The sequence below is a fragment of the Leptonotus elevatus genome, chromosome 12, assembly GCF_054856555.1.
Source record: "Leptonotus elevatus isolate MCC_2025b chromosome 12, RoL_Lele_1.0, whole genome shotgun sequence".
In the NCBI taxonomy this organism is placed as follows: Eukaryota; Metazoa; Chordata; class Actinopteri; order Syngnathiformes; family Syngnathidae; genus Leptonotus; species Leptonotus elevatus.
This window is the reverse complement of record NC_141250.1, coordinates 696,507-718,810: the sequence shown is the minus strand read 5'-3', so window position 1 is coordinate 718,810 and position 22,304 is coordinate 696,507. Positions and strand designations below refer to the sequence as shown.

The window sequence follows — 22,304 nt, the reverse complement described above, 5'->3', positions numbered from 1 at the left end:
GGGGATAAAGAATGCATGTAAAAAGAAAAAAAATATATACAAAAGATTGATTAAATTTAGATCTATGCAAGCTGAAATAAAGTACAAGACCTACAAAAATACTATATCAACTATAGAATATTATACAAGTTACAACAAGTAAGAAAGATCATTACCATGTATTATTAGAGCAGAATGAAAGCAACACACAAGAAATATGGAACAAAATAAATCATATAGTTAAAAATAGCTTTAAAAAAATAGATTATCCAGAATATGTTATAAAAGATATATGACTTGGTTTAAACATTTTTCTTTTGTTGAAATACATTAACCTTATTATTGTATCAACATAAAACAAATAAGGGGTAGGACTAGATACGTTTTTAACTTCCTCCTACTCCTTTTGAACATGTAAACTATTTTCTTTATTCCTGATTTTATTTTTTACTTCAACTTATATTTTATACTTGTAATGTGTTTTGTGTTTTTTTTCATGTTTTTATGTTCAATAAAACCAAACCAAGTCCATTATTTTCAATGTCAGCATTGTAGATTTGGGTATGACTAAACATTTAATAAAGTTATTTTAATATTTTATACAAACAAATCTGACCATGCTTGCAGGGTTCACAAACTTTTGAGCAACACTGTATATTTAGGTTTTCACCTTCAGTAGGATCTTTAGATATATGTATCCGTAAATATTTTACAGAGGATTAAATGGGGATATTGTACGCTGTTGTCAAATCACAATTATGAATCAGTCTATTTCATGCAGCAAAGTCACTGGGATCAACGAATTAGTCCGGCTGTCTCGTCCATTGCATCACCCACCTCTTTGGTTTAGAGTCTAACTGTGACAAACTGAGACTACAGTCTGTCTTATTTGTTGATTTGATAAAAGGGAATAGGATTGCAACCTAGCTAAAACGGTGAATCAGACACAATATTAAGTTACCGCAGCAATTTTACATACTGGGAGGCAGATTTGCTTACTGATTTCAAAATAAGTTTTCTTAAATTGCAAATCATCAACAATTTGTTTGCTTTGATCTTGCCTTGTGATTTCGACAGGAGATTGCTGTTAAAATGCTAGACTTTTGTGCTGCATATGGATGCAGAAATCGTCGCTCTTTCCAAACAAGAGTTGTGGGGTGACATTCATCTGTAAGATAGTGTTGGAAATGTTTGTTTAACGTTGTTTATTTAGTACATTTAGCAATATGTTTTTATTATTAAAGATTATTATTGTTGATGTTTTTGTTGTTGATGATAATTAAAGTTTTTCTTGGTTATGAATACATTTTCTACTGTATTCTCTTCTAATCTTGTCTAGTCCATTCTATTCTAGTCTTTTTTTTTCTTTTTTTTTAGGTGCGCCCTTATTGTAAAAATAATTCAAATGGCTATATATATATATATATATATATATATATATATATATATATATATATATATATATATTTTTTTTTTTTTTTACACATTTTAAGGTTTCCCAAACCGCAGATAGGAGGAGGAAGTGGGAACTTGCTTTAGAAAGGAGGATTTATTAGTTATTATAACTACGCTTATAAACTAAACTGCTCGATAATCAGTTGATTTTTGGTAAGCCGTTATTTTGAGTTATTTAAAAGAACATGTAAAATAAAAACACTAAGTAATTATAATTTGTGGTGCACTCACACACGGGAAGCGAACTCACGCCAAACTACACTGAAGGCAAGTGACGGTAACCACTTCCCCACACAGAGCCCAAAACACATAGTAATGAATCAGAGAGGCGGAGCGAGGTGACTGTGGCAAGATGGCCGCCGGTGCGGACGTTCGATTCCATTTGCCACCAGCGCGGACAAGACATCTAGTCTTATATGATATCTATAGCCAATGGTCAAAATAATGTTGTGACGTCATCTGAGTGCGACAGACTCCCGGAACGTGCGACGGTGAAGCTCCACGTGAATTGCTGTAAAAATGGCGGCGCTTCAAGCTCCAGAAATTCAGTTGGCACAAAAGTTAGCCTCAAACGAAAAGCCTATTCGAACAAAAGCATTTAAAAAGTTGAAGAAGTATATAAATGTCAGATCACAGAAAGCGACAGGTAAGCAACTCTCCTTTTGCGCTCTAACTTTTACTGTATTTATAAACGTGCTCGGAACAGTCATTAAGAATACGAATTATGCAGGGCTTGCTTGAGATAGTCTCAAGCATTTGCCCAAAATCACTTTTGGCAATGTGGAAATTAACATTGTACAAGAAAACTCCATCAGAAAGAGTGCACATTTTTCCACGAGAAACTCATCGAAAAGGGGGCCGTCTAAAACGCTTGTGTGTATGTCGTCTAAGGTCTGAAAACTTTTATGAGATATTCATAACCTCTGAAAAATATAAAAACAATTGCCACAGTGTTCTGGATTATATTGGCATTCAAGTCTTCCTCCCCTGTCCCCATAGGGTGGGTTTCCATCCACCTATATTTATTAGAATTTTCAAGAATTGCGAAAAAGAAACTGAATGGAAACCCCAGAAATTCGAAAAGGCCAAAAATTCGAAAACGAAAACAAAAAACGCTTGGTGGTTTTTGAAGCGTATCAAAAAAGGAAAATGCGCATTGTGGCGATGGAAACAGGTTTTGCGACATGAAGCGACTACAAGACCGGATATACGTCGCAAGTTTTGACCGATACTACGTGTGGGGAGATGACGAAACACGATTGTTTTTATAATTAATTAAAGAAAAAAAACATTAATGCAATTTTAGATGGCTTTACTACATCAGCTCTCATAACGACACACTTCACTTACATGCGGGAGGGAAGCCAACAAGACAAACTACTTCAGTTCAGTCCGTCAAAACCAACATTCCCACCTGCAACTCCCCATTGTCCCAAAGTTCTGTCACTATAACGTCATCTCGTGGCGCATATTCGCAAAAGAAGAGGGGATGGAAACGGGCATAAGTTGCATGTGCATTTTCACAAAATTTGCATAAACATTTCAAAACATTTGGATGGAAACCTGACTAGACGCTCACTATAATAAGCTTAACGTGTTAACTACGACCAATCACCACCAAAATGACATGCACATCTCTCAATTAGGCACACATCAATCTCTTAATGTCAATATGATCAACTCAATTGTTTGGATTTTATGGACGTTAAGCGTTTTCCTCATTAAGCGACATGACAGATGTACGCAATTAATTAATTGGTCTCAATATTTTTAAATGTGTAAACATTTTCTTGTTTTGTACCAAAAAATAAATGATCATCCGACTGCGCAGTGCACAACTGCACTCCAACTTCAAGTTTTTGTCAACATAAAGAATTAAAAGAAGAAACATGTCAAACATTTTTTTTAACTTATATTTTGTTCAAAAATGTAATAAATTGTTTTGAATGAAAGAAAGAGCTGTTTTTATTTACTCAAATATTACAATAAGGGACAAAAATAGCAGCATCAATGGACCCAAATAAAAGTCCGCAATAGAATGAATTTGCATTAAGTGAATCAGGAAGTAGTGCGGACAACATCAATCAATCAATTGCTCTCTCTGTGTGTGTGTGTGTGTGTGTGTGTGTGTGTGTGTGTGTGTGTGTGTGTGTGTGTGTACTTGTAAATGAGTTACATTATTTTCAGTTTTTTTACAATACAATATGATACGAGACTTTAAAAAAGGACCATATTTCTTATCAAAGGATTGGGCTACCTGGAAAATTTCCAGGCTATCTCAATTTCGTATGTTAGGAGCCCGTCGGTTGGCTCCTTAGGCTAGAATTAGACCGATATTGAAAGCCGCCTGAAATACACGAACATTGCTTTGGTTACCGTCACTTTAAGAGTTCAAGCTTCTGCTGCATGATGTCGGAGGCAAAAAGGTGCAGTTGGGCGCGACTTCAGAAGTAAATCTAAAGTAAATGTGAGCTTGGGCTCTGGTTGGCAAGGTGGTGCGGCCGCCTGCCTTCGTGCAGGCACCGCCGAATAGCTTACCGACGGCCCCATGTTAGAAGCCCGTCGGTTGGCTCCTTAGGCTAGAATTAGACCGATATTGAAAGCCGCCTGAAATACACGAACATTGCTTTGGTTACTGTCACTTTAAGAGTTCAAGCTTCTGCTGCATGATGTCGGAGGCAAAAAGGTGCAGTTGGGCGCGACTTCAGAAGTAAATCTAAAGTAAATGTGAGCTTGGGCTCTGGTTGGCAAGGTGGTGCCTTCGTGCAGGCACCGCCGAATAGCTTACCGACTGAGAGAACGCGTTTGTGAGTGTGTGCGCGTCTTTAAAAAAAAAAAAAAAAAAAAGTTAGCCATTGGTTAAGCTTGGCGACTGGGGAAAAAATACATATAGCTTGTGCACACACAACCAGCCGAAGTCTACTCGACTCTAAAAAAACATTTATTATAAATACTGTATTCAGGGTGGCTCAAAATTAGGCAGCGGTGGTATCATCCTGACTATGATGGGTGACTAGTAACTATCGATACAAGGTGTCTGTGCCAATACCACTCTTATTTTAAGGTATTGGTACTCGCGGCGGTGACCTATATCATTCTCGGCCCCCCTCTTGCAGCCATTTTACTATCAGGTACTAGAAATGAGAAATTATATCAATGCAAAGTTGCCTTTTAATTTTTGTCATTTTTTAACTACGTTCATTAAAAATTTATCCACTAGTACATATTACATTTTAAATATAATTCAGCGTTGTTGTAAAACACACTTATGCTTTTTGTATATACTGTGTTTTTATTACTTTGGCGATGACTGGAGTGCGCCACCTCTGCATCACAACCAGGAAATGGGCGTGCGCAACGGTTCCTCCATTATCTGTATCTTCTTTGATACATTAAAGTTAAACAAAGAAGAAGTAAGCTGTTTCTTATTAGGTTGTTGCTTCAGGTCTTTCCGATGAACTGCTGTTGATATAGCGCCTCCATAATGGCGCAACACTGCAACTGCAGTTAAAATGCGTTGCTGCTGAGCTCAATCAACACAGCTGGAGTGCTGTATTAAGCAATATCAATGGCTCAGGCTGGAGGTGGCAAGCAAATTAGGTGAAGAACCAATCTGCAGCAGGCTTTGCACAAAAAAATTCATTTATTAGCCTATGGTGCCACCTAGTGGATTTTGGGTGTTAACACACTCAACACACAAATTCCTCTATTTTCATGTATATGACTCGTCAAAGGTGCGATTGCATCAGTAATCACGGAAAATGCATTATAACACATCAGGTTTACAGCATATCAAAAACTGATTTATAGCGGGAGTCAATGAGCCAAAATCGGGCATTATTACAAGAATTTCGAGTGAATCTCTCACTCATGTTTGCAATAATTATAAATTGCAGCATGGCGCCATTTTGAACTTCTACATTTTTTAACAATCCTGGTGAAATGGTCCCTAGTGTATTTTTTTCAAATGCTTTTTATTTCCAGAAAATGGACAAATAACACCGACGGGCTTAACCCGTCGGTGTTATTTGCAACAGCAGATATATTTGTAGCCCCCCCCCCCCAAAAAAGTTATTATTATTATATATATATTTAAGGATCCAAATAAAAATGTGTAATAACGTGAATCTGCAGTAAGTGAACCACGAAGTAATGAAGGACCACTGTATGAATAAAGGTTCCTTTCCTTGCCTAAAACTGATTCTCATGCTTATGCAATAATGGACTCACTCAGGCACTCATTCTGGTTTATGTTCTCTGTCCAGATGGCTTTACTAGTGAAGAAATGCTCAAGCTGTGGAAAGGTCTGTTCTACTGCTTATGGATGCAGGACAAACCACTTTTACAGGTATTTTCTATCCTATCGAATCTATCGATCGATCGAATCTATCTTTCTTTCTTTCATAGTCTTTGGTATGACCCGGCTGGGGGATTGAACCCACAACCTTTTTTTGAGAGAGCTCAGTATTGTTCATTCTTAGTTTTACCGATTCGACATGTCATCATCATTGCGCTCTCTCTTTTTAATATTATTTTTATTTGGTATGTGTGTGAGTGTGCACTCATTAATTCACCTAAAACCTATAAAAAATCCCATACCGGTCACCTAAACCAAATACTTCAGAATCCAGCTAGAGTCGTGAGGTTGTCAGGAGACCCGAGGGAAGGATCAAAGAAAAGAAAGGAAAGTGAAATCCAGTACCGACCAGACATCACCTACTACCCACCGGGTTACCAACCAGTCTTTCACCAACCCCAGAAACATCTACATTCCAACAAATTAGGGAGACCTCAAGTGACCAAAGGAGAGACTGAGGAAAGGAAGGAAGGAAGGATAGATGAAGCAGAGTGAGATCCACAGACATCAGCTTCCACCAATTCAACGACCAGAGGAAGAAGCAGATTGTGTTTGAATTTCGATAGATGCTGGTGTGGTGGATCTGGCATGCATGAAAACCTCCACCAAAGAGGGGGGCCGTCGACCCCGGCCAGGACAGAGCAAGCACAACCCCCCCAGCGTCCCCAGAACCCACAACCTTTCAGGCTCAGGGCGGACACTCTACCACTAGGCTACTGAGCTGATACTCAAAGGTTTTACATTTTTTAGCCCACTATAATTGAGTGAGTTGAAGTTAGTGGACTGTTCCTTATCTTCTATACACATATGCGCGTATTACACAAACACATATCCATTACCGACCAAAGTAAAACATAACATTAATATCCAGAGAAAAAAATACCATTTCCCTGAACAAACACCCAAGCATTCAAACTCTGCCGATGAGTGCCTTGATTGCTTGTAGACATTTACAAGTGGTTATGAATAACACGTGTGCATGTTTAGGCTAACAGCTAGAAAGCCACGGGGGCTTGGACTGTATCTTACAATGACGGTGTAATTAACTTGCGGTTTCTTCGTGTCCTAAATTCGCTATTAAATATACTTTCAGGGTGGCATTATGATAATGGTGGTGGAAAATATGTAATTTCAATAAAAACATCGATAATGCAAGCCGAAATGTCAAAAGGTAGTCAAGCTGACATTTACACCGCCATGCAGGCCGACTTCAAAGTAAAATCCCACCAAGGCTGTTGCATTGGTGTCGATGTATTATTTGGTCAGCTTTACTTTGAAGTTAGCCTTAGCGTAGGTGGTGTGTATTCGCGCTAGGGCTGGGAGATATAAACGGTATATTCAATATAGGGTATACATTTTGCCGAAGGTAGAGATTTTGACTCTACCGTCATGACGTAGGAATTGTCCAGGCTCGCTAAGATTATTGTCCGACATCAAGATTGCCTTTGATTGTACCTTAAAAAACTAACATTGCATGCATAGGAAAGAGCACAGAAAATGACAAATACTACTTGAGTGCAAAATTACATTAAAACAAAACAAAAAAAGCACCTAAAAGAAAAACAAAAATAAAAAAAACAAGCAAGCTTCAGCCCAAGTTACTTAACGATTATGTCAAATAATCAAAGATAATCGAGATGGACAAACTCAAATGTACAATACAATACAATACACACCATAACGCAGTTTCATACATATACATAAATTAAATCTTAACAGAGAGTATCAGTTTAAGGAGCTGCAGAGGACCACCAAAAATTACGTCTCATTAGGCTTCATTGGCATGAATAAGATCCACATTCTCCAGATAGTGTATAAATGGATCCCAAATACTTTGAAATAATGACAGTTTCCCTTTTATAATGTAGATTATTTTTTCCATGGGTAAGGTTGTGGACAGTTCCTTAATCCAGTCGATGAATTTTGGTTTACTAGTCCTCCTCCGTGAGAGTGCTATGTCTCTTTTTGCAAGCAAAAAACATAAATCCAAAGCAGTTATTATTTTCCCCGACATATGATAACCCTCAGAATATAAAACAAACACCCTAGGTTCAAGAACTAGTTTTACATCCAATATGTTTTTCAAGGCTTGTTTGACCTCTTGCAAAAAGTGTTGAACTTTATTACATTCCCAGACACAGTTGGAAGAATGTCCGTTTTTCCTCCCCACACCTGAAACACCAGTCAATGATGGCACCATTATACTTATTAAGCTTTTCTGATGTCACATATGTCCGCATTAGCCAATTATACTAAAACAATTTTAGTCGAGTATTGGTAGTTTTTATTTGTGCTTTAGCACATGCATTTTCCCAATCCTCTGAAGAAAAGTCAGAGGATAATGCCTGTAAGTTTTCCCTCCAGGCATTAAGTTTCTGTACAGAGGACTCAGAAGATCCTGCTTCTAACAGTCTATATAACTTGGAGATGATTCCCTTTCCATAGCAATCCGTTTTCATTTCCATTTCTAAGGTGGACAAATTGGGAATCAACCTGCATTGATTTTGAACCGATCTGATAAAGTTTCTCACCTGAAAACATTTAAATAGATGTTTGCGAGGAACATCATACTTAGCAATCAAGTTGTCAAATGACATCAGAGGCCTTCCGGTCCCATGAGATCCCCTACTGTCTTCAAACCTTTTGTCCTAATAATGCTAATTTTTTGTTAGTTTTGTGGCATGCACACGAGTTCCTTCACCACGCCCCCCTATCAAATCTAGCTACCCTGCACACCGCAAACCATACTGCATAATTTTGATTTGAGATTTGCACAATAAATGTTGTTATCCAAAGTTAATGTATTCTTTCATTGTTTTATTAATCCATTTAGCTTCTATGAAGGACTACGTAAACCTGTAAGCAAATTATTTATTAAACAACAAACAAACACTTAATTCTATACCGTGATATATACTGTTACCGTGAAGGGATACAGTTTATCTTCATATCCGTGATATGAATTTTTGGTCACATCGCCCAGCCCTCACGGCTTCCCTGACATGTCTAAATGGATGTCCCAGCCCAGCCCAGCCCAGCTCGCACACGTACACGCACGCACGCACGCACGAGTACACACCAAGACGAGAAGTAATCATTAACATTAGGGATGCACCGAAATAAATTTTTTTGGCCAAAACCAAAGACCGAAAATAAGAAAAGTCACGAACGGCGTCCTGTACAGGTCTGTCGCCACCCGGAGATAGGGGTAAGTGTTTACTTATTTAAAACTGTTGATAACAATAGTGTAACATTAGCTAAAGTATTTAGTACGGCCACCAGAATGCAAGTGAAAAAGTGGAAGCGCTCAAGGGGCTCTCATCAAAGAAAAAAGGGAAGGCGCTGGAGGAGAAAGAGTGGCTCACCTGTAGTGCAGTACTCGGCAGCGCTGTCTTTTTAAAAAATTGTTTTTTATGCAGTTTATCAAGTGACCCTCTCCTTCTCCGGTGTGCACAATGAAGCTGCCAGTAGTCCGGTACTCTCAAACGCCAGCGAGCAGCGAGGCGAACACTCACCCCGCTTTTGGTGTTTAATTCAAACACGCTTCCTTGCAGCGTTTTTTTTTTTCTTGCGTCACCACAACATCCTCTTTCAACTTTAATTTTATTTCGGCCAAATGCCGAAAATGCATATTTTTGCCATTTTCGGTGCATCACTAGTTAACATACATTTTAATCTTTTTATTTTGGTGGAAGAAGCAAGTCTTTTCAAGTCAAAGTGCTCAAGTCCAAGTGAAGTCACAAGTCATTGTTGTTAAAGTCCAAGTCGAGTTGCAGGTCTTAACATTTTGTCAAGTATAAAGTCGTCAATTCATTAATTCATGTCTGACTTGAGTCCAAGTCACATGACTCTAGTCCACACCTCTGTAGCAGTGTCACCGGTGTGCACAAATGAAACGCCCTGTGCACACTCCGGCAGTGAAACGCGAGTGGGTAAAGCGAGGAACAATGCTCCTTCGCTTTTGGTGTGAATGTAACATTATAATTAGGTGGCTAAGTGTGTCCACTACCGCGTACCATACCTTTCAAGTTTTCGTTTCCGCCGAGTTTATGCAGTTAGTCAGAATGGGGAGTGTGGACAACTTGTTTCTGTAAAATGGGTAAATGTCAGTTTAACAAGAATTAGTTTGAAAGTACAGAGTTTTCCAATTGGTTGGAAGAGGTAGCAGGCGAGTTGCTAGTTGCAAAGTATGCTCCTAAAAAATTATTACAAGTAATAACACGCAAAAGCTAGAACCAGCTTGCTATGAGTTGAAGTTGGTCTAAAAAATTTCTCATAATAGTCTAAAAAGGTAAAAAAAAGGGTCTAAAATTGAACTTCTTGTTTCCTGCAAGAACACATATAACAGTTTTGAAGCTGCTGTCAGTACACATCCTAAAAAAAATAAAAATAAATTGTCCATTGTCTTCTCAAAGACTCAGACGACGGAGTTAGAAAAAGTCTGGAATGGTCATTTGTGCAGCCAGAAACAGAGAAACCCCCTCCTGAATCCTGATCGTAGTTTGCAAGCAAAAAAACATGGCGCAGCTTCGCGAATTTCTGTAGGTGTGACAAACCTTTGCCAGAGGCAATGTCACTAACCTGACGGGGTCAAGTGCACTGCCGTGTCCTAGTGACGTCACCAAGTCATGGATGTTCAATCTGCCTCGATTGAAGCACACATTTTCGAAAGAAGGAGAACGCTAAAGCTTGATTTATGCTTGACGCTTCCGTGAGGTCTGCACGGCTCCATGCGGAAAAAAAATATTTCAGCAGCTACGCCCTTCCACACGGCATCCACATTGCCCACATTTTCTGCATCTAACACCTACAAATTGCCGTATTATTCACCCCAAACTGTTTGTCGATACGTTTTTTTGAGAAAAAATACTTTCTAAAATAGTTTTCTACTTCTTTTGTGGTGAAGTGCTGTTAATATACCGTAAATGCTCTTCACTGCCTCCTATAATCTGGGAGAATCGACCACAGCGGAGGCAGGCCGCATTGAGTATGAAGGCTGCAAAACATGTGCTTGCAGACTTCCCGCATGTGTCATTTCCGCACAGTGTTTACACGCGTCAAGCATAATCCAGCCTTTAGAGGGTTGAGGATGGACTTTTTTCATACCAGGTGGGAACATAGACAGGCTGGGGATGCATATTATTGATAGAAAACCACACTAAAGTCCATTTTGCATAATGTGGGACCTTTAATAGCTTAACATGAAGCACACTTTTGTTCACAGGAGGAGCTTTCAAACGCTGTTTCCACACTGATTCACACCTTTCATGATATCAATGGACGTAAGTTGAACCTAAACTAGTGTAATTCCAAATGCTATAAATAAAAATGAGAAAAGCCAGTGGTGATAGTATGTTGTTTTCCACAGAGCTATTATATCTGGAGAGCTCCCTTAAGACCTTCAAAAGAGAGTGGACTGGTATTGACAGACTGCGAATGGACAAGTTCTTGCAGGTTTGTGTGTGTGTATGTTTTGCGACATGGGCGGGCCCATATTCTGGGATTTTACAGACTTGTTGGGCCAACAACTTTAGACCTTTTTTGAGGGTCAAGACTTTGTTTTAGAATTTAGGTTTTATTGTGTTTTTATCCTCGTGATACCGGACTGAGTGATTGGAAGTTGGTTGGGCTTAGCCTAGGATAGCCTAGTGTCATGGCTAACCCGTGTTAGCAACAGAACATGAAACCTCAGACGCATCATAACCAAAATACTTAATACAAGGTAAACCTCCCTTTAATGGCACCACGGCAGTGATAAAGCAGCATTTAAAAAGGAATCATGTTGTGGCTGATACCTAATAATATTTTTAGCATGGTGTATATAGTCATGTCTGGAAGATAGCATTAGCAGTGGCACCGTTAGCACCGTGTGTGTAACATGATTTTCTGTTTGGCACGCAAACATATTTAGAAGGTTTACGGAGGCTTTAGTCAGCGAACTCGCTTTTATTATTAACCAAAACAGTTTGCCACCGAACGCGTTGACATTGAATGTGCTCTCTCACAGAGGTATTTTTCTCTCCTTTGACTCGCGACCGCGCACAGTGTTGCGTTTATGAACTCGGACATAGCAAGACTAGAAATGCTCCAAACCACTTTTTTCATTACAGATTCGATACCGATACCCTGGGTTCAGTATCTGCCGATACCGATCCGATCCATACTAAATTGTCTTTGCTCTATTCCCCCCAATAATATTCAATATATTTCCACAAAAAAAAAAACTCAAATGCTTTTAGGTGTTCTTTAATGTCTTCAAAATATTTTTTGAACATTTATTGGAGTATGATTTTTATTCAATATTTTCAATACATGTATTGAATGTATATTGAATGAATGTAATCATTACTTAAGTGATAGTACACTTTTATTTTCTTATATTCAAGCAGTGTTTCATCTGTGCATAATGCCAAGGCTCGCCTGATTCCAAGCGCTTCTGTTTACAAAATGAGTTTGATGTGGCCAAGGCTCCTGCGCCACTTGCTTCTGTCTACACACTGTCTGTCATGTCTGCACGTAAATAAATAATGCATAGGCTACATGCTTTATTGCTCTTCATAGTTTAAGAAAATAGATGATCACCTAATGCCACCTTTATGTACAAAATGCCATTACAACATGCATGCTAAAAATAAATGATAGCATGCATGCTAAAATCAAACTTTAGTATGTATGCTAAAATACGGTAGCAAGCATTCTACCATGTGTTTTAAAATGACAACTGGAGTAAAACAGTGAGTTCAGTTGTACTTTATAAATCAACTATTTAACTCACGGTACTAGTGTTATTCATTGTCTTGCACTTAAACAGGCGTTCACAATCCATTCACATACTGCGGTGTAACTCGTCCGTTTGTTTGTTTTGGTGGATTGCTCCAATGCTTCTCGCAATTTGGAATGCAAAGTTTCAATGTCCAGCGGTTGGATCCTCCCGGAAGGATGGCAAGCCCTGACGTTTTCTTGCTTCCTCACCTTTGCGAACCATGGATTAATCGATGTGGAATTATCTCGCAGCTTCTCTTGTCCCATGTTACAAGCGTAACTGCAGTTTAAATTGTGCCTTGTAAGCATGTCTCGACTTTAGGCTGATGCCATTTACGGAGTTCCGCCAGAGTTTGAGTCGTCTCCGCGGATAGCGCTCGGCCGCTGCACATCAGGTTGCCAAATGGGTGGGGTCCAAACGGGGTAAACAAAATGAACTACAGGAGACAGGAGGTCACACTCTACAGGAGACAGGAGGTCACACAGCAGTGTGACGTTTCATTTTATCTCTTTTTATTCACTTCCTCGCTCCATCTACACATTCGAATACATACAGCTACAACTCTCTTCTACCTTCGCCGCCGCCACCACCGCCACCGCCACCCTCCCATCCCCCCGCAGTCCCAACACAAGCCAGCAGCCAACCGAGAACGAGCGTGAAACAGCCCACCAATCAGAAACGTGCAGTGGAGCAGCAATATTTGCCCCGAAAATGGCTGGAAGGAAAACGTGTCCGGAACTCGGTGCACACATAAGACAAATTTAAGTGCGCTTTTTAGTTTTAAAATACTTAATATTTTCTTGACAACTTCTTGGGCGGTGACCAGTTTACTTGGTCGCTCCGCCCAAATACTAACATGGTGTGGGAATGGCTGGCACTATAATATTAATTGTCTTCATTATTAATTTGTACATATTTTTAAATAATTCCAAATGTAAATTGATGATGATTTTAAAAAGAGCAGCTGCTTGTTCGTGCAATATTCTGCTGTTTACATATCGGAGCTGTCCTGTGAAAAACGCATCCATTTTGTCTTTTTTTACATTTTCAGATGAAACTGAATGCAGACATCCAAAAACGTAAAATAAAAGACAAATGTTTTTCACAGGACAGCAATGATATGTTCCTTACTGGTGGTGATTAGTCGACTAGCAAAATAATCATTTGTGGCAGCCCTAGTTGGGGTTAGGGTAAGGTTGTCGTTAAGAAATAATTTGTGAGTAGGGGTGTGAATTGCCTAGTACCTTGCGATTCGATCTGTATCACGATTAAGGTCACAATTCGATTCAATACCGATTAATCTCGATAAGAATCTATAAGTCAATTATTGTGATTTTTTTCTTCTTTTTTTTAAACATTAATTCAGAAAATACTAATAAGTACACTTGTACATGTACACTGTAAGATTTGTATGAAAATGTACTTCAGGCTTATAACCGTGAGACACTGTATTTAACAAACAGGTTGCAATCTGTTTCATGTTTGATCAGCATTGAAATAAAATTTTAAGGCTTAATGTTCCATTAATATAACATTCTTACATGCTTAAAGTTTGAACCCTAATCAAGACATTTTGTTGAATATTTCCATCAAAAAATGATCTATAAAAATCGATTCAGCTGCATATTGAATCGATACAAGAATTGTGCGCTGTTATATCGCAATATATTGCCGAATCGATTTTTTAAACACCCCTATTTGTGAGGGTTAGGGTAAGGGGCTAGGAAATGCATTCTGTCAGTCAGGGATGGCCCCACAAAGATAGTACTGCAAACGTTTGTGTGTGCGCGCGCCTGCGTGCTTGCTTGCATATACATCTTTATATGCAGTGTTGTTTCTCCAAAACCTGTTTGTACGTTTCAGCTTAATGGAGCGTCAGCCTTCACAACAATTGTACGTTGAGGTACATGGCTGGGAGCGCGCAAACGCGTTTAAACCGATAAAGCCGAGAGCGTTCCAGCGCTCTTCTCCGTTTAAAGCCAGGAGAGCTGATAAGTCATTTTGTTTTGTTTTGACCAATTATTGGTCTCTTTGTTGTTCAATTTAATAACCTTCACATGCCACACCGCAAAGGGGCAGTGCTACTTCTTTTATGCCAAGTGGGCTCTGGAGTGAGAGCGGTTGTTAGACTGTTGGTGTAACGGTTGTGGGAGCAAAGTGGAGTGAAATAAAGTGGTCTGAACTTGAAACAAAAGTGGAGTTCTTATTCCATTTAACATCTTAGCCAATGAAATGCATCAGAATATACACAAAAAGGTGATGTGGGCCTCGTAGCATATCCTGGAATTTTATTCTATATACTGTATCCCCCCCCCAACCCCCCATGGCCCTGCTTTTCATATTACAGCTGGTCCGCTTCATGTTCAAACAAACCTTTGAGATGCTGAAGAGAAAAAACTGGGACAGCAGGTAACCTCTAAAAATTGTCTTTGACAAAATTTGTAGTGTGTCATAACTTGGGCTAAGTCATATACATTATGCTCTTGTTTTTTCAGTGTGGTTGCAAGATTTCTGGAACTGTTTGCTACAGAGCTTCTGAACAATGGCAATGATGCCCCTGCTGGTCTGCAGCTCCATATCTTGGACCTCTACTTGACTGAACTAGCAGCTGTGGGTTCATCAGAGGTAAAGTTATGATCAAGAACAGTCATTTGCAATATGGAGCGTAGACATAGATTTGTTGGCCTAACTTATTTTATTGATCCTGTTGAAGGGTTTCAATTAAGGCATTTCACTGAACCCTAAAAATCACAGATTGGGATGTAGACAAATTCTTTCTTGAACGCCAATCCACTGTTAATGCCAACATTATAGTAATATTATAGAGCTTTTATTTGAGTGACCAATCAGTTATAGAAGACTCTGAAACAAATTTAGAGGAAATATTCATAAACCCGAAGAATATAGTAAATTGTGATGGTCCTTATCACATTTTTCCATACAGCTCACTGCTGACCAGAACCTGAGATTCATAGAGCCATTCTGCAAAACAGCAGCCAAAACCAAAGAGTAAGTCCAGCACTCATTTCCTTTGCGTGATATACTGTGTCAAGATGTATCATACTATAATACATTTTAGTACAAAAACTCAACACAATTTTTATGATTGATGCTGACTTTTTAAAATAAAATCTGCTGTACTTTTTAACATTTTAATTTTTTTTCAAATGAATCAAAACCTTGGTTCACATATGACCCTGTTCACAAACAAATTAATTTTCAAACAAATTGACAACAATTTGGTTTAAGGGTGTATTCAGACCAGAAAGTCCTTTAGTCCGCTTGTTTGGTCCGGACCAAAAGTGGACTTGATTTTTTCCCCGTTGCAGTTCATATTCACAGTGCTTTTTGCAAGTGGACTATATTACGTAATAACGTCGACCCGCGTAACGATCTGTGCTTCCATTGGACAAAAATGATGAGGGCTGGAAGCATAACCAAACCCGGAAATAGAGGAAAACATGAAATTCTACGTGCCGCATTGCTGCTCTGCATATTTGTGGCATTATTAGATGCAAGATATTTGGGAGCGTCAAGAGTAGCTCATTTATCGGAGGTTTTGCGGCGCTGTTTGTAATTTTGGAACGCATCGTCGTGGCTAAACAGAACGGATTATTATGAATGAATTTAGCACAATATTCACTACCGGGCAGTGTTTCCCCACTGCTTGTCTACGGTCACTTGTTAAGCCCAAAAGGGCACATACGTCCTGCAGTTGGAGCGGATTAGACGTGGTTTGTATTCAGACTGCGAAGCGAACCACACCAAGTGTGTTTGGAAGCGGACCGAGACTACCTCAGGATTCGTTTGTGTGTATTCAGACCTGCACAAAAGGTCCGGATCAGTATGAGAAACGAACTCTGGTCCGTTTAAAGCGCACCAAACAGTGCAGGTCTGAATACACCCTAAAACTATGCTCAGTTGTGCTTTCTCTTATACAGCGTACCAATAGTTTGCTTTGTGCATCATGTGTTTCACATCTACTTATCTTTTTGTTTTTTTTAAACTAAATTAGTCCTTAGTCTGACTCCCAAGTGGTAAAGTACAAGTGGTACAAAAACAATAATGTTCAACTGTTCAGCTTGTAAGACAAACTTTATAAATGCTTTCTTACCAATGAAATGTGCATGTAGCGCTTCTTGCAGACACAACACACACTGGCATTTTTGCATGACATGAAACAGGAAAACACTGCGGGGAAATCAATATTTTCAAGTTAGGTGGGCTTAGTGAGTGGTAACCTAAGATGGCCGCCGGTGGCTTCACTTCTCGTGGCTCACAGAGTCCAAGGAATGCTCTGTGAATGCTGAGCCACACGGAAAATTAGAAGGAACATTGCTGCTGACTCCTTTACTATTTTATACGTCCAGTTAAGCCAACTTCAGCTATGGATACTGTTTGTACACCTGCAACTAAATTTTGTCATGACCTAAAGCCTCCTGCTTGCTTGTATTATTAGACATCTACTGATTATCATTCTCTTCACATGACTGTCTGCTCAGTATGACACTTTTCCGAGCCATCTGCAACAGCATCTTCGGTACGATTATTGACCAGGCTCCCTATGCCATTGAAGATCTGATGAAGGAGCTGAAAGAAGCAGACTCATCTGACTCAGGCCAGTCCTCTGAAGGGGATGAGGAGTACCGAGTTAAGCAGATGAATGGTACTACATTTTCACAGGAAATATGACACACATACAGTAGGGGAAAGTGGGATAATTTTTGCCAAGGGGCAAGTAGTTCCACCCGTGTTATTTACAAAACCATAGAAGTTGGTCTTGTGACTAATATATATAATTTTTTTTAAAGAGACTTCCATTTCGCTTATCCGGTAAAAAAGGGAGACACATGGCTTGAGAGGTAACCACATATAAGTTCAAAAAAACATTTTTTTGCCCTCCAAAGTAAAATTTCAATGATTATGGATTTTTGATGGCTGTGTTTGAATAATTACAGACAACTTTGAAAACATTTCACACATGTTTTAGTGCTTTAGTAAGCTACATCATGAGTCTATATAGTTAGCATGATGTTGGCTCAAAACAGCTGGGGGATGCATTTTTATTTAAATGGTGGGCTTGTGTTGATTTGTGCCTAAGGACCTGGGTTAAGTTGTGCCTCCCCTAAATTATGATTATTTACTCTATATTACTTTATTGTATTTTATTGTTGTTGTAAGCTGTAAGCTTCTTACATTTGATCACTAAAGATATGTGCCGTTCTTAATTTTTGACCAAAATTCATCCTGTCACCAGATACAAAAGGAAGACAGGGTTTCAAATCCTTTTGATGAGTTGGAAAGAGCAGTGAAAGAGGGGAATACCATACGTCAGGTTGGAAAGGAGATATAAATCTACAGGATGGCAATAAAAAAATATAGGAATAAGAAAAAAAAATAGGCTAAGGCTTACCCTCCCGAGCACTCAACAAGTTGTTCTGGTTGTTCTGCTCACTTGGGTTATGTGTCTTCAGAAGTTATTTTTTCCTACCAAAATCCACAGAAAGAAAGAACAGAATTGTAAAAACAAGAATTGTGACTGACACACCTGAGAAGATTGAATTTGAGAAGGCTCACAAAGAAAGAGAAGATAAAAAGGGCTGAATAAGAAAAACAAAGGAATAAAAGAAGAAACTGCTTCTGAAACCTGCCAGTCAAAGTTTTGTATTGAATTTGTCTTCCTTTTATATAGCATTATTGTTTGAGATTAAAATTATATATTTTTTACTTCAGTTATCAATGGCACAATTTACCCCACTGAATTCTGACTAAATGGTACAACCTATCCCACACTGGGTTGTGCCACAAAACTAAAAGCTATATTTCTCAAACTGTTTTTTAAAGATCCAAAGTGATTGTTCCCAGGGATGCATAACATCCTAAACTATATGAACATATTTTAGTTGGTGACATTCTTGTAATCCCCTTGCGTAAAAGTCACTTTATTGGCACTCCTTACCCCGCTCTCCCCTACTTAGAATTAATGAGTATACCTTGACAGATTTATTTATTTATAACAAAGCCTTGAGTATCCTTTCAGCATCAGTATTTTCTATTGCACACTACAACATTCAACAATAATAAGTGTGAGGCTTTGATTGTAAATAAGTTATTTGGAGTTTTTATTGGACACACAAAAAAATGCTTAAGTCATAAAAATTATTACAAGTACACAAGTCTAGCAAAATTACATATTATAAATAAATAAAATAAAATGTTAAAGAATTTGAGAATTCGATTTAAACCATTAATTTTCCCACTTATTTATTTAGAGCTCATTTGTTTAATGTCTGTGATGTTTGCCTTTTTTATTTTTATTTTTATTTTTTTTAATCAGGAAGTCATCTGCCGGTTACTTTTCCAGGTAATAAATCATACTTGGAACAAGATGATCATAAACTTCAGTCTGGAGACACAGACACAGAGTTGTCATTTGATGATGCTGATACAGAACCGGTTCTTCAGGTTGGTTTTGTATTTTTATCCTAAATGCATGTTTTTGTTTTTCATATTTTAAATAATGAATACATCTTTCGCAATACTTACTTTTTCATTGGAAAATGACAATATTTTCTACACTGTACCCCTTTTATCAGAACGCTTGAATACCACATTGTTTTCCCCCTTCCAATGAAACATTTATTTTAGTTTGACTATACAGGTCTTGCTGAGAAGCTGTTAGAGATGTCAAGTCGAAGTAGCACACCCAGCCAGAATAGACAGAGACTCTACAAAATCATCAAAGTGTAAGTATTGTTTTGGTATAGTGCAAGTATTGTCAGACATTTTCAAAGTATCATACCTAGAGGTGTCGGTCGCTAATTATTATTTTTTCTACAATTAATTTTTTATTGAACATTTTCATGGTTCATATTTACGGTAAATCAGTTTACATTCAGTCGTGATCATCCATATCTGTACACATTTGAGTCCACACTTCTGAATCTTAAAATACCTTATTGTACAACAATCTTTCTACCATTTAAAAAATTATATCTCTTTATAATAATTCAAAACTCTTTAAAACATAAACACTGGGGCGCACCTTTACATTGAAAACAAATAAATCAATACATAAAATAATGCATCAAAAGTGAAACAAAAATATGATGAATACACGAGCAAGTCACTCCCTACATTAAACAAAAGACACTACTGGTACTTGTGGAATATACCTGGTCCATTTTTCCCATTTTTTTCCTAAAACACAGGTTGTAAAGTAATAAAGTTGTAAAGTAATTCTCTCTGTTTTGTATATTTTGTAAACAATGTCAATCCATTCCTCTATTGTAGGTCTTTTCTATCCTTAACCATCTTCTTGTAATGGCCTTCCTACAGGCAGCACTGATAATCTGAAATAAGTATCATCTAAAGAAAAGTTCCCTGGTGGCAAAGCCCCTAAATACAGAGAAAAAAAGTTAAATGGAAACTTTATGTTGAATACTTGTAGAAAAACCTGCCAAAAAGGTCCAAAATATGTGAAAATGGTTTTGGTTCATTTACCTCCGTGCAACCGCACTCTCTCAAACATGCAGATGTATTAGTAAAGTGTCTTTTTTGAGCTGGTGTAATAAAAAATCTAATAAGACTCTTCCAGTAGAATTCTCTCCATAGGGCAAAATTTGAAGTTTTCCATTGTAACACACATAACTGTTGCCAGTCATCAACATTTAAGACCATATTAGCTTGTTTCGCCCAATTCAATTTTGCATGGAGTGAAACTACCTTTGCCTGTTGTAGGCCCTTATAGAGTTTTGAGACAGTTTTTTGTATAGGGCCTGAAGCATAGGCGTCGACAAAGACTTTCAACAAAATATTATTCCATTGCTCTTGTGTGGTCTTCCTCTTGAATTGCTCGATGCAATGTATGGTCTGCAAGAATCTATAAAAGTACAAATTGGTACCCTCAAACACTGAAAAGAGTTCACGTCACCGTTTCTGAGGAATTTACAATATGCTATCAACCTCCCTCAATGTCTTTCCATCTGGCTCTATATCCAAGGTCACAGCAGCATATTAATGGTCTCAGTTGTGCTGCAATATAATAATCCTTTAAACATGGGAGTGCGACCCCGCCCCGATCCTTTGCTAATTGCAAATTCTGAAATGTAATTCTTGGTCTACGCCCCTCCCAAATATATCTCGATATGATCTTATCCAACTCTTGGAATTGTTGATCGGATATTTGAGTAGGAAGGCACTGAAAAAGATATAACAGCCTAGGTAAACTACACATCTTAACCGATTCAATCTGTAACCCAAAATTAAGAAATGGCGCGCAGACTCCCATCTCCTTATATTATCTCTAATTCTGTTATTCAGTGGGACATAATTGAGTGAGAATAATTTAATTAAAAATCCATAGATATGTTTACTCCCAGAGAGCTCATGGAATCAGCCTCCCTTTTAAGTTTGTACCGCTTTCTAACCTTTCCTAAAGGACTATACTTAAAAGTTTGAATTTGTGTTTTAGAAACATTTAATTTATACCCTGAAAAAGAGCCATTTTGTTCCAAGATAGAAAATAACTGTTCCAAAGATCGTTCTGGGCTGGACAACTGTAGCAATATATCATCCGTAAACAAAGAAATCTTTTTTTCCCTTCCCTTCAAATTTATTCATTTAATTTATTCTGAATAATCCACTGCCTAAGAGGTTCAATAAAGATTACAAATAAGAGGGGACTAATTTGCTATCCCTACCTCGTTCCGCCTTCCAATAAGAAAGTTCCTGAAATCCCCCTCATTAGAGGCTTTTCCACCGCTGGAACTTTTGGAGAACTTTTCAATTTAGCTTGGTAAAATTCAGTTTGCACATTTTTCCACCAACAACAATTTCCGGGGTAATTAAATTCCCCAGGGGGCATCCGAGTACTATCTCAGCAGCAGGGTCTTGCTGAGCCAGGAACTTTGAGGGGGCGGGCTGCACTAATGGAGGACCAAAACTGCCTAAATTGAAAATAAATGACTAAATAAAGAAATAAATGACTAAAAGTGAAAATAAAAACGGATATAAAAAATATTATTCAAAAATTAAATAAAAAAAAAATATATATAAATGGAAATACAAATAAAAAAATATAAGATTAAAAAATATAAAAATAGTCTAAATAAATACAAAAACAAATATATAAATAGAATTAAATATGAATCAATAAATAAAAACGCTCTGCTCTCACATTTATTTATTTCATGCTGCAGACGCTCTGCCAGGACGAAATGTTATTCAAATGAGGGGGCGGTCTTAAGCATGTCTTGGGTTGGACTCCGCCATTGAAAACTACCTTTCATTGGTCTAGTGAGCGGCTCGGTTAACAAGGAAGTCTCGCTGACTTACATGGAGAACTCCAGCAATGGACGACTACCATTCAAGACACACTTAAGACTGCCCCCTCATTTGAATAACGTTTTTTAATTATATATTTTTTTATATCCGTTTTCATTTTCACTTTGTCATTTGTTTATTTATTTAGTCATTTATTTATTTTGAATTTTGGCAGTTTTGATCCTCCATATGCACTGACCAAGGCTGATTGGATCGTCAAATTCGGGGTGGTGGTGTTTTTACATCAACTGGGCTCATCAAACTCATACGTTATTAAACTCATTTGAATTAATTACCGAGAACTCTTAAGACGCTGTGGAAACACAAATTCTAAATGACCTGTGTAACTTTTACAACCAAGAACTCCTGTTACCCAGAACTCAAAGATCCTGGGCTTGTTGGTGGAAAAGCAGCAAAAAAAAATTA

General features: G+C 38.0%; 1 protein-coding gene across 1 annotated transcript in view; it reads left to right on the top strand.

The window, feature by feature from the left end:
* Positions 1 to 1,793: 1,793 nt before the first annotated feature.
* The window catches only part of rrp1 (ribosomal RNA processing 1), a 57,148-nt gene continuing 36,637 nt past the window's right edge, over positions 1,794 to 22,304 (top strand). The window contains exons 1-10 of the mRNA XM_086091045.1: positions 1,794 to 2,080; positions 5,700 to 5,782; positions 11,016 to 11,073; positions 11,160 to 11,245; positions 14,902 to 14,963; positions 15,050 to 15,179; positions 15,499 to 15,563; positions 17,057 to 17,220; positions 18,919 to 19,019; positions 19,203 to 19,300. Of these exons, the coding sequence (XP_085947171.1) occupies positions 1,954 to 2,080; positions 5,700 to 5,782; positions 11,016 to 11,073; positions 11,160 to 11,245; positions 14,902 to 14,963; positions 15,050 to 15,179; positions 15,499 to 15,563; positions 17,057 to 17,220; positions 18,919 to 19,019; positions 19,203 to 19,300 (974 nt within the window). The 5' untranslated portion in view covers positions 1,794 to 1,953. The remainder of the gene's footprint in view (positions 2,081 to 5,699; positions 5,783 to 11,015; positions 11,074 to 11,159; positions 11,246 to 14,901; positions 14,964 to 15,049; positions 15,180 to 15,498; positions 15,564 to 17,056; positions 17,221 to 18,918; positions 19,020 to 19,202; positions 19,301 to 22,304) is intronic.